Raw genomic sequence first — 12,908 nt, forward strand, 5'->3', positions numbered from 1 at the left:
TTTGCAAGTTTTTTTGTTTTTCATTCAGGTCTGTTAAAGAAATTTAAGAGAACTGCTGGTCAATTTTTTTTTTTAATCTCTAGCATATTCTCGTCGTATATCTTAATTTATTCCATCTCCATACACCGTTGTTAACCTCGAGATATTGCATAAGAATTCATAGTTTCAAATCAAAAGGTCGTTAGTTTAATATAACCAAGATTTTATCTGTTTCCACTTCGATGGACAGCGAGACAAAACATTTTCCCATCCCTGCCATTAAAATTCCTGTTACCTGTTTTATTATTTTAATTCAGTAGGCTATTAGAGACAAAAGTGGTCCAGACTGTTAAATTTTTAATATTCATGAAAATAAAAACTTTCTAATGTAAAAAGATATCTAACACTTCTCGGGTAAAGTGATAACATAAAAGGGTTTATACAAATTATGAAATTGCCCCGTTTAATGTTTGGGGATTACGCCACTCTCTTTCTTAACTTCATTAGGTAATAAAATAAAAAAATCCTTAAAGGTATACTACCCCCATTCTCTCTCACTATGGTAAAAACGCGTGCGAGGAAACTGCCATTATCAACAACACAATCAAATGACAGTTGGCGGCAATTAATAACAAACTAATACATACGAATTATGTACCTGGTCGATAAGTAAATCACAAAGCATAACACGCTATTCACCGTAACTAGTAACAGCACAAAATAAAATGGATCAAATCACACTAAAGATAAGTAACAATTAAAAGCCTAGCCAAAAGTTTGATAGTGAAGGTAAATACAGAGGTACACATTACAATTAACAAACCAAAGAGGCACTACTATAATAGTTCAACTAATTTATAAAAAAGCAAGGATCCATTACAAATTCAAACAAATAAACTCCAACTAACGACGACTGCATGTACCAGACTCTGCTCTCTTTTTGCCAAATATGAAGCAAAACTTTACTTGCAAAAAACCAGAACAAGGAAACTATAACACCTGCTTCTGTCTTCTATTCTATGCCTTTTTTTAATGCTGTCTAACAGGCAGACTGATTACCTAGTATACTGAGAAGCAAATGTTTTTGAATCTTACTGAATTTAGTATTCAGACCTCATGCTATAAAAACTTCAGTTTCTTAGACTGCTCTAAAATATGTCACCTTAGTCTATTAAGTCTCCACTGTCATCTATTCTAAAGTGATTATCTAATTTAGAGTTGTTCGGGTTTTGTTGCAGGAGGATGCTTACTATATATTCTTTGATAAAAAAATCAAAGGGTAGCATTGTGACAGCTACATAGTTAAAGTTTGCTCTTTTTAAAGTTTGCTCTTATGACTTGATTGCTAAAATCTAAGGTCTCCTCTAATGACGCCATTGTTAAAATTTTAAAATTTCTTGAATGAGGTAACTTACCATTCAAGTCTTGAATGAGGTGATTGTTACAATTAAGTCTTTTCTAATGACTTGAGTCTTCTACGAAAGAGATAACATGTCGCTTTCTTTTCACACTTACTCTCGCATTAAAAATTAATATTGGCATTATTCCCAACAATTTCTACGCATTAATTTGACTGAAAAAATTAACAGGTTAGAGTAACAGGTTAAAAGAAACTTGTCCAGGCCATAACTTTACGAAGGAATTTTACAAGGCCAGAAAAAAAATTGAACTACAAAGAATCTATAAATATGCTACCTCATATAAAAAGGACTTGGAAATTTCTACTTTCCCAAAAGTATAATAAAGATAAATATGGTCGTGATATTTGGAAACAGACATTTATCTTTCCCAAAACATTACTGGCCAATATTCAAACACAACACCAAACTGTCTACCTTCAACTCAAAAACGCGTTGAAAGTGGCTCAACCATGAATAATAATTATACATGTAGAAGCCAGTTGGAAGTGAGTAGTTCTTTGTCTTTGAAAAAATTATCTAAGTTTGGCAGAGAGTAGTTCTTTGTCTTTGGGAAACATCTGAGCTTAGCCACATTTCTAGTAGGCAGAAGCGGGAAAACAATCTAAATTTAGTCTTATTTCCAATAGGATGAAGCTGGAGAAATCAACCATAATTAAACTAATTTCCAGGAGACTGAAGAGGGAGAAAATAATCTCCATTTAACCCAATTTCAATAAAGTGAAGCGGAAGGACGCAATTTCCAATTACCCTAATTACTAATATGCTGAGGCGAGAAGAATCCATCTCTGTTTACCCTGTTTCCAATAGGCTGGAACCGAACTAGCTCTGAGCATCCACAGAAGGACTCCATCGGCGGACTTTCCTCCGTCGTGAGAGCCTCGTCCTCACAGACCGAGCGACTCCCCGAATCATTTTGGTCAGAGATTGATTAAGGGTATCATCGCTTTCCAGCTCCTCCGTGAAAGTGAAGGTGGTCCCTCGGTAGATGACAGAGTTCCGCTCAGAAGATGCATTCGATTTCTTCAAACAGCTGGAAAGCGAATTGTGGCTGTTGATTTGTTGTCCATCGTTGGAGTAGCAAACTTCACTTTTCTTCGAAATTCTGAAAAAAATATACAGGACTTAGAGAAGGATTTGGAGAGTTGCTTTAATAATCATATTCTGTTGTAAATGTTGAGGAGTTTACTTCAATTGAGCATTAATCAATATCTAAAATACTATGCAAGTGGCTATCTTACTCAAATTTCAGATATGATAATTTTAGTTTTAATTATTTAAAAACTAGAAGACTAAAGATTATATACTAATCGGTCCACGAAGGATGTAAGATTTAAATGATTTATAAATCTTTATACTAATAACATAAATCAGAACTTAAACCAGAACTGAAGAATGACTTTTCAGACTGCCTTAATAAATACTGTTAACCTTTTACCTGTTTTGTGGGGTGAATGTTCTCGTAAGCGAAATGGGAAAATACTTAGATGATCTAGAACTTGTTTTTTGCTGGGTCTTGTTCCGTAGGGAGTGCTTTGCCCGGAAAGTTTTCTCTTCCTCTGAAATGAAGAACTGATGTCATTAACGGGATATTATATCAGATAAAATAAAAACCCTTGTGGTAGGGGTGTAAGAATACTACCACCGTGTCGTAAAAGGAGACTTAAAAGGACAGCTGCTGCCTTGCAGTCTTACTTTTTTTAGTAAAAGGCTAGGCCCACCGCCAATAACTGGAAACTGCTCATTTGCAGGTGGACTTTAGCCAAAGGAGAGGCCCACCATCAATAACTGTGGTTGATGACATGGTTTATTATTTGTCAAATTATAAACCATGCCTGATGTTGTAAGGAAAGGCGCATCAGGCAACCGATTCCTTAGTGTAGGGATAAAGGTGGGAAAGAAGATATCAGATAAAAAGGCAGATTATTCAAAGGAATATTTTGCAGCACCAGTTTCATATTATACCAGCTTGATATGTAACCTAATCATGTAGTACTGTTCCAAGTATAGATTATCACACTGACTACGTTTGGAGAATACAGGATAAAATTGGACTAATTACTCAAATAGTAAAACAACTAGGCAATACGAGAATTCTTTGGGCGAAAAATCACGATAAGCATAAAAATCTAAGACCAAACTTAGCATTTTCTGTATATTCTCTAGACTTGACGAAAAATCACGATGCGTATAAAAATCTAAGACCAATTACAGTACATTCTCAAAACCAGTTTAAAGAATATCATCACTCATGTCAGTATGAACACCATTCACACGGTTCATGATTATTAGCTTTGATGGTTAATTTTCATTTTGGCTTTATCACTTCTTGTAATCTACTACAAACCTGTTCGTTTAGAAACCAAATTGAATCACTTCCAAAGGTATATTAAACTTCCACGTGTGAGCTAGAAACAACTTTAAGAGTGACGGACCTCCTTAATCATCGTGAAATGGAACATTCTTTTAATTTGAAATAAAAGGGGCTTGACCCTTTTTAAAATTATACAAGTTGCGTAAAAGTATTTCATAATATACGGAATTATGATTATTGCTGTTGTGTACACAGCCTCATTTATCTATTTGAATTCTTACATTTCCTTATTTTTGCAGAAGTCTTAGAATGCAATGGATTCATTTGATCACTGAAAACTACGAAAATTAAAGTCATAGGTAAAAGGTTCTGGTATCATGAGCACTGAGTTTAATAAAGAATTGAGAGATTGTACTAACTATAAAAAATAAACATGGTATACAGCATGGACGTGTCTAAGACATTAAAAAAAATCTCACTAATAGGCGGTCAAGCTTTTTAACTAAACTGAAAAAAAAAATGGGAAATTTTGTATCAACCCGCCCAGCTTCAAGCTGAAAAATAAAATTTTAACAGCGCTGATCATGTAGTTTGGAAACTAAAATTTCGTGGTAAAAGCCACTGACAATAATCTGATTCAGCTAGAAGCGTTTAAGACTGAGTTTTAATTTGTCAAATTTTCTCTATGGCAAACTATGGGTTTAAAAACTTGTGCACGGACATATGTTACGTGAATTAAAAAAAAAAAAAAAAAAAAAACTAATTTAAGGATAGGACCGATGCAGTCTGACATTTATCTTCATCCGAATCTACTGGAAAGTGGTACATCAGCAAACTATCAAACATTTCAAAATAAAGTTGCAGCGTATCAGTGAAATTTACCCTGATGAGGCGCGAGATTTTATTGACATGGATGACGCCTGGATATAGGGTACATTGCACAATGGTAATTTTACAGCCTTTGATCCATCAACAAAAATATTTAAAAAAAAAAGTTTTAAAAGTGAAAAGGAATATTGGCTAGGAAATATAGTGGTGATAAATCTTTGAAAAACCATGAAGTAAATAATAAAAACAATAATGATAATAAAACTATCTTGGTTGTGTTTGTAGTACGCCAGATTACAGCAACTGAACTAAATGTGAAGTTCGTAACCAGCGCTGCCACAAGCAGTGTAAAGATACACTTAATAGTATATAAAGTAAGAACAACTATTATTAAACATCGTAAGTGTCGTGTGTAAAATTCATGTATATGTCAAACACACTCCGAAAACATAAGACTGAGAGGGTCACTCCTGAGTGAAGGTTAAGATCAACAAGAGGTAGTTCATCGTTAAAATTCTTGAATGAAAAACTGTACACAATAAGTAAATAGGTGGAAATACACAATCAAAATCAGAGGGAACAAAATATGCAAAACCATTAAAACTAAAAAAAAAAGAATACACGAACTCTGAAGTTATGGGGCTTTATGGTGACAGCTATAATTGTGAAGTGGAAGTTATTAAAACAAGCATATAACCTCACTACTAACAAATCAATTGGACCAAATGAGGTTCGACTGGTGTGCCTCCAAATTTAAAACTCGATGATGACAATGATGTTTATGATGATATTCACTGTATTACACTATACGGGTGGATTACCCATACAAGACCTGGTCATACATTTGACACAAAAAGCACTAAGAACTGAAGAGTTGATAGCATACGACGCAAACAACAAATATTACTGGTTATCCTAAGGTCTAGAAGTCAAGCCAGAATTTATAAAAACATTAACTAAACTTGCTTGATAAACAATTACTTTTGGCCTTGGTCACTCCCCAACCATTTAAGACTGGAACGTCTCTAAGATTAAAATTAATGAAGCTTAATCTCAAATCTACAAGGCTCCTTACTATGCCAGGCACCGGTTAAAAAGAAGCTTAATCATGGTTTTAACGAAAGGCACAACCAAAGAAATAAATAACAATAATTGAGGGGAAGTTTTAAGTGAAATATTCTTTTCCTCAGACTCCCATTCAACAAGAGGGAGACATTGCGTATACCCCGTAGAGAATCTATTTCCTAATTACTCTAGTATGAATCCCCGCTTTGCCAACGTGGAATCAGAGGAATTTCTTTCTGGCGATTAGAAATTAATTTCTCGATATCATGTGATTCGAATCCTACAATAAGCTATCGGTCCCGTTGCTAGGTAACCAATTGGATCCTAGCCAGGTGAACATATCTAATCAGCTCAGTGGTCTGGTTAAACGAAGATATAATTAACTTTTTTCTCTCTCCTACGTTAAACTATAGTTAAAAAGGGTAATTCTACAGAATAGTTCCGCACGGACTGCAAGGAACGTAACCGCGGATAAGACATCCACTAGGGATTGGGGCGTCCATTGTATTTCGCAGTGTTTAGTATTGGCTCCCGGGGATTACAGTCTTCCGAATAAACATTACTTAAAATTCTTGTTCAGGAGGTAAAACTGCATAGAAAACGGCAACTGCCATAGTCTAGGCCGCCGCGAATAGTACACTGTAGATCTACCCTAAAAAGACTCACCCAACACTGCAGCAAGTAGGGAGGGACTTTCTAACACATGCTTCTTCAGATGCACCTGCACAATCACTGGAGGTGGGGGTGGAGGGACCTGAGGGCGGGGCCTCATAGCGCGATTCCCTGACTTTCTTAACGACACGGGCATCTGTACTGCACCGGACTTAGTTTTCGTTTCAGTCACGTGATCCTACTGGATCCGGAATGTCGAGGACAGACCTAACTTTACGGAGACGGTCCAACCTCACTTCCTGGAGTCGTCAGTATAACTAAAGCTGCCGGATATTCATATTCCGTTGAAGATAAATTGTTAGTTGAACGTCTAACGAGTTTGGGTGCAGTCGTTAACAAGCTCTAATTGCTAATTACGTGCTGTTTGAAACAGCAAGAGCAAACTCTAACAACGTCCATAACCGCTAGTTAAAAGTTATCGATAATATGAAAACTCCAAAGAAAAGAGAGCTAGCCTTTACATTATATAACATTCAGAAACTCATATATATTTATGTTAATATTGTTCATATCAATTACTCGAATTTGTCACTGATATCAATCCGACTCTTTTAATACAGGTTGAAAATGAGAAACAATTCTCAGTGATATTGTGAGAGCGATTTCTTTTAAATGTTGGTAACTTCGGAACCAGTGGTTAGGCTATCGTATTTCTGCAAACAATTACATATCAGTAATTCACAGACTACCAGGCAGTCGCAATGACTCTTAATAGTACGTTTCCTGGATTAATCTAGTATCTTGCAATTTTTGTGACTAGTTGTTGTTGTTTAAGATTAAGCTTGCCTTGTGCCAGCACGGGCTCTTGCTCGTAGAGAGCCCGTATAGTCATATTAGTTTGAGATGTGAGATGCTTAGGATATGCAACTTTATTGGTGATACATGAATGATGTGGTGAAGGTGATTTGATATTGAATGAAGGATTTGATGGGCAAGGTTGAAACCCTTTAAACCCTAAGGTACCCTTCAGTCGTAGGGAAAGCTCGATAGTAGTAAGTGTTGGCTAGTAGGAGAGACCAACAGACTGGAAGAATGAAGGTTTGAGTTGTAGGCACAGTTAGCTAGTAAGGTAGCTCGTGAAATTCTGAGACATATTCCTTTTTCGGTCCGGTTTCTTTAGGTGTGTGAAATTTGTGACTAGAACTGTCTTGCATTTATCTGCATTCTTAGTTTGTAGGTTCCTCTGTACTTTGCAAGGAATTATCAATTTTTTTGTCGTAGCCTGTGTGAAGTTGATTATACATGGCTCCTTTTCTGTTACCAAGTTTTAATTTTAACAGCGCATTGTCATAGTCCAGGTGTTGTATCAATCCGTGAGGGAGAGAAGCAGACAAAGTGGATGAATCAGTCAAGAAATTTAGGCTGAAAAGCCAAGCTCCAGGGTACTTTCAGCCATTAAATGCTGAAGACAATGAAAAGATGGAGTTGGAGATGTTGGAAAACAAGATGAAAGAGAAAATGAATGGATAAATTACAAGTATCTAAAGGTGAAACTAGGAGAAGACCCCAGCAGTTGCACTAAGAAGTAATATTTAAAGAGATTGGACAGAAAGACTGAAGAGAGAAAGCGGAAATGGAGGTCAAGTAAAAGGGTAAAAGTGGTTGCAGTTTGAGGCCGAGACCCTCAAACACCCTTCAGCAATGCCTACACTGCACCACGGTGGAAGCACTTACAACACTACCCTTCGGATGAGAAATAAAGAAATCTCAGTACCGGCTTTTTATATTCTTGTAATTCAAAAATGACACATGGAACAACAGCAACAAGGAGAGCCCGGCTCTATATGATAGAAAAACCTTGAGCTGGTCTGCGGGTGTAGTGGTTAGTGTCGTGGTATGCCACTCAGATGTCGCGGTTTCGCGTCACCGCTAGGGCGATAAAAAATTACTGGCTCTCTATCATGATAAGTTGTTGCTGCTGTGGGAAGTTGAAACCAACATCCTTTGGAAGCTTGAATTTCAAGTCAATGGCCCCTGGGTGCTTGTTCCACGTGAATAGGTTTCATCTACTGAAATAATAATAATTAATAATAATAATAATAATAATAATAATAATAATAACTGAAATAAAAAAAATACACGTGGAATACTAGCAACAGGTAAAAGTTCGAATAACCATTTCTTTAAGTCAGAGATATTTCAAGATCAATATTTTACATTCAAAATTAAGAGGCCAGACAGTTTGTAAAGCTTTTTCTATAAAGAATGGAAAATAACCATTCTCTCTCTCTCTCTCTCTCATTGTGTCCAGGTCGTTTTATGCCCTATGAGTTTCCAGAGCCCTGGAAAATCTCTTAAAATATCAAGCAAGGAGCTGGGACGTGGAGGCGTCGAGTGAAAGGCAGACTTTCCAATACATTTTATTACAAATGTTAGTCGTGGGATCCAAAGATTTGGTTTTGATACAGAATGGGTTGGTAGTTCCGGCCTATGTGTAAGGAGAAAACAAGTGGATTCTGGTATTTTGTACTTCTGTAACTGAAATTCATTTGTAACATGAGTCGTATAGAGTGTTTTTGGTTCGTCTGTGACATAGTAATAATACCACTGACACAACAAACCATGACATATTAGGCTAATACAATACTTACACTGCGAGAACAACTGCTTGAAAAGAAAAAAACTATAAATAAAAGTATCAATACGAAAAATAGCAGAGCTTGACAAAACGCGCTCTCTATACAAACCTCTCTCATTCAAAACAGAATCTACCCATACAAGTCGAAGTATTCACTGAGTCCGATTTTCTAAGGGCCATTTATATGTGCTTCATCCAAGCTTAGCTCTTTAATTAACAACATCAGTCATAAAAGATGGAAAAGTTTAATAAATCATTGTTGGAGTTCACCAAGAATCACACCTCTATTTCTTACCAGATGAATCTATATATATATATATATATATATATATATATATATATATATATATATATATATATATATATATATATATATATATATATATATATATATATATATATATATATATATATATATATATATATATATACATATATATATATGTTACATATATATATATATATATATATATATATCTATCTATATATATATATATATATATATATATATATATATATATGTAACATATATATATATATATCTATATATATATATATATATAATATATATATATATATATATATATATATATATATATATATATATATATCATATATATATATATATATATATATATATAATATACGAAGGTTTCTTGGAAGTGTATTTTTTTGTGAACTACAAAAATACCAATGTCAATTCGTAATGTGTGAAAGGCTCATCGATCTTTCTCTTTGGTATCAAATGTGAAATTAATGTGATCATTAACATCCAACGTACAATATTCATTCTTTTTCATATAAGGGACAAACGGAAATACCTCGTAAATTCCATCTCGTCCTTATAAATAAATTCAATTTATGTGATAAGGGACCCTTGTCTTGGAAAGTAATCATCGCCATCTTTGTACAATAAACGAAACTCGTATCGTAATATTAAAAAAAAAAAATGATGTCGGGGTGAACGTCGATGTGGTTACTTTTGTGGAAGAAGAAATGATTAAAATATACCTTTAGCATTCATGTCGAGACACTAAAATAACAGCAACTGACCCTTTCCTCCTCTGAAACGGAGTTTCAGAACACAAAATATGGCAGACAGAGAACACATTTTGAAATTGATTCTACAAACAACTGTTCATTCTTTTTCTTTTATTGTACACCACCTGTAAGTCAGCTTCGTTTCCATTAGAATCAAACGAACGGGCTTCATTTTTAATGACCTTCTACTTCGCGCCAACTCTCCAAGTTCATCCAGTTTCCTTAGACATCCAACGCTTCATCCGTATCGTCCGTGATAGAGGTAGGTTCTAACCAAGAACATTAATCATAAGAAAATCAATAATAATACTGTATATCTTAGGTCCAGTAAAGCCAACTCTCTTTCCATTAAACTCTGGCAATGGATTCTTCTGCCTCTCTGACTCACATTTTCATTACAAGGTTTGCAGAATTTTCCACACAGTGTTTATTTTCATACGTGTACGTACTCAAGGGGGGACGGGGGGTCGTGTCCTGTTGAAGAGATACTATTCAAAACTATTCGGTGGAAATAAAGTCCCCCAGCACCTCGTAGGATACCAGGTTTTAAGAGAAGAAACTATCCACATATTTAAAGTAAGTGCATGAGCTGAATCTCATTTCATGATACATTTAATTTATCGTGTTACGGCAACATTTTGGTTACGTCAAATTGCAGGTGAACATCATTACATACGTACACACCCATATACATACATACGTGAACAGGCACGGCCGTGTACGTATATATTACGTATACATAAACCAATAAGTAAATTCTTCAAAGAAGGGCTAAGATGAAACTATCAGGCACATTGATTCTTTATGGCATCACATATACTGTTACTATCGTAAATAATCGATTACAACAAGCATTTATTCTTGAATTAGGACAAGCATACGGAAAATTGAGATTAAACAGAACTGCCAAGCTAAAAGTTGTGCAGCATTCAATTTTCGTTCAGTCAAAGATGACATAATTATCACCTTCCATTTTCACTGACTGTAAAACACACCCACAGTATATATATATATATATATATATATCTATATATATATATATATATATATATATAATATATATATATATAGAATATATTATATATATATAGGGTGAAGGCTTATCTACTCCCATGTGACTCTGCAGTTAGACTTCACTGTGATATTTAGTTGAGCCCTTCTTGCAATCATCAGCGAAATTTCCCAGTTTTTCTTTTGACCTTGTGGTGATTTCGAACTCTTGAATTGGCTTCCAGAGGAAAGAAATATGCTTACTACATAGACTAACGCCACTCCATAAGAAAGTAGCATCATCAAGAAAAGAAGACGCTGGTGTTAACTAGATTTTGATTGAGAATTACAAGATCGACTTCTCCATGTTTTAGGCGGAGGAAAATACAAGTATTTGCCTTCGTGCCTCAAGGAATTTAATTCATCTCAGTGGAAAGTCACAAAGGAACACAAGAAAGACGAACTTTAGAAGTTACACAGCAGAATGTAGAAACTACCAGCTACTAAAGGAGCTTCATGTTGGATAAAACTGGAACTATGGACAAATTATCATTGAGGAAACAGCAGAAGTTGCTATAGTAGATTCACATCAACTGTGCATTTGATGGCTAGGCCAGTCCCTTACGAGGCTCCTGATTGGCTGTTGATAAGCCAATCATAGGGCTGGAAACTCTGTCTCTCTCGAAAGAGTTCACATAGGCAGGATGTATGTTCCACCTCTCCTGAAATACGTATACCTCAAGAGAGGTGGAACATAGATCCTACCTATGTGAACTCTCGAGAAAGACTGAGAGTTTCCAGCCCTGTGATTGGCTTATCAACAGCTGATGTGAATCTACTACAGAAGGAAGTATCACTAGAGCTACTGCAAGGACATCATTTGAGGGTTACGTGGGAGCTGATACGCAGGCATCAGTTTGAGGAAAGTGGTAGCTACTGCCGGGGAACCATGGTAAGAATAAGCAGGAATTATCGTCAGAATACTTTATAGCAGGAAAGCGGGATTACATCAGGAATGTAATTTCAAGCAAAGTGTTGGCCGCTGTAGGAAAAAGGGTGAGCTATTGCGGTAGTGTCAAATTATAGCGGTCGTTACGATAGTTTGTTAATGTTATGTGAGTGGAAAGGAGCAATATGGTAGGGGAGAGTTCAGGATCATATAATTGTGAGAAAGTGGGAAGTGCTGAAGTAGATACTTATATAGGAAAAGTGGAAACTGGTGCCGGAGAAGAGTTACTGGCTCTACTGCTGAAGTGCCTTCTTAGGAGTGATGGGCTCTACTCCAGTAGCACCACATTACGGAAACACTGGAACTACTCTACGACCAATACATTAGGGGAATGTAACAACTATTGCCTGAGGGTCGCATTTGAGGATAATTGGAACTGTTGTTGGAGGGCTCTTATTTTGTTTGTGTGTTAGGTGTTTTTCCGTTGCATGGAACCAGTGGTTATTCTGCAACGGAACCAACGGCTTTACGTGACTTCCGAACCACGTTGAGAGTGAACTTCTGTCATCAGAAATACACATCTCTCACTCCTCAATGGAATGCCCGAGAATCGAGCTCGCGGCCACCGAGGTGACAAGCCAAGACTATACCGATCACACCACTGAGGCGCTTGGCGGGCTCTTATCGTCCAAAATGTTAATGTATACGAGAAACGAGTTCAAGAACGCCCAATACTTAAAGGCTGTAGACACAAAAGGAAAACTGACTTAGCAGAGATTGCATAAAATTGATAGCATTTACGCAAATGCATTTATCAAAGGTCCCTGTGGTGGCAATGAACACACAAGCAGACCATGCATAGAATCATACAAGGGTGTTTAGATGGAGTAAAAATTAACTTGGTGAATCTTGCGTGATGTTAAGTTGTTTTTAAAGGGATGAATTTCATTAAGAGCAAGTATAACTGCGCATTACATATATATAAATATACACATTTGCAAGATTTAAATCAGACTCATATAAAGAAAAATTTGTTTTACCATTTAATTCAAGGATGAATCTCTCTCTCTCTCT

General features: G+C 35.8%; 1 protein-coding gene across 1 annotated transcript; it reads right to left on the reverse strand.

The window, feature by feature from the left end:
* Positions 1-319: 319 nt before the first annotated feature.
* LOC135204054 (uncharacterized) lies at positions 320-6,520 on the reverse strand. The gene is made up of 3 exons (XM_064234019.1): positions 6,271-6,520; positions 2,836-2,956; positions 320-2,502 (listed from the first exon to the last, which is right to left on the reverse strand). Exons 1-3 carry the CDS (start codon positions 6,410-6,412, stop codon positions 2,220-2,222), a joined length of 546 nt encoding a protein of 181 aa, XP_064090089.1. The 5' UTR covers positions 6,413-6,520; the 3' UTR covers positions 320-2,219.
* Between the last annotated feature and the right edge of the window lie 6,388 nt (positions 6,521-12,908).

Source organism: Macrobrachium nipponense, chromosome 44 (genome assembly GCF_015104395.2).
Source record: "Macrobrachium nipponense isolate FS-2020 chromosome 44, ASM1510439v2, whole genome shotgun sequence".
Lineage (NCBI taxonomy): Eukaryota > Metazoa > Arthropoda > Malacostraca > Decapoda > Palaemonidae > Macrobrachium > Macrobrachium nipponense.

Bases quoted from the DNA above. Each gene is read 5' to 3' on its own strand.
- LOC135204054 (XM_064234019.1), bottom strand. From the start codon at position 6,412: ATGCCCGTGTCGTTAAGAAAGTCAGGGAATCGCGCTATGAGGCCCCGC. The intron at 2,957-6,270 runs GTGAGTCTTTTT...TCTTCATTTCAG, and splicing joins CCTACTTGCTGCAGTGTTGG to AGGAAGAGAAAACTTTCCGG. The intron at 2,503-2,835 runs GTAAAAGGTTAA...TATTTTTTTCAG, and splicing joins ACATTCACCCCACAAAACAG to AATTTCGAAGAAAAGTGAAG.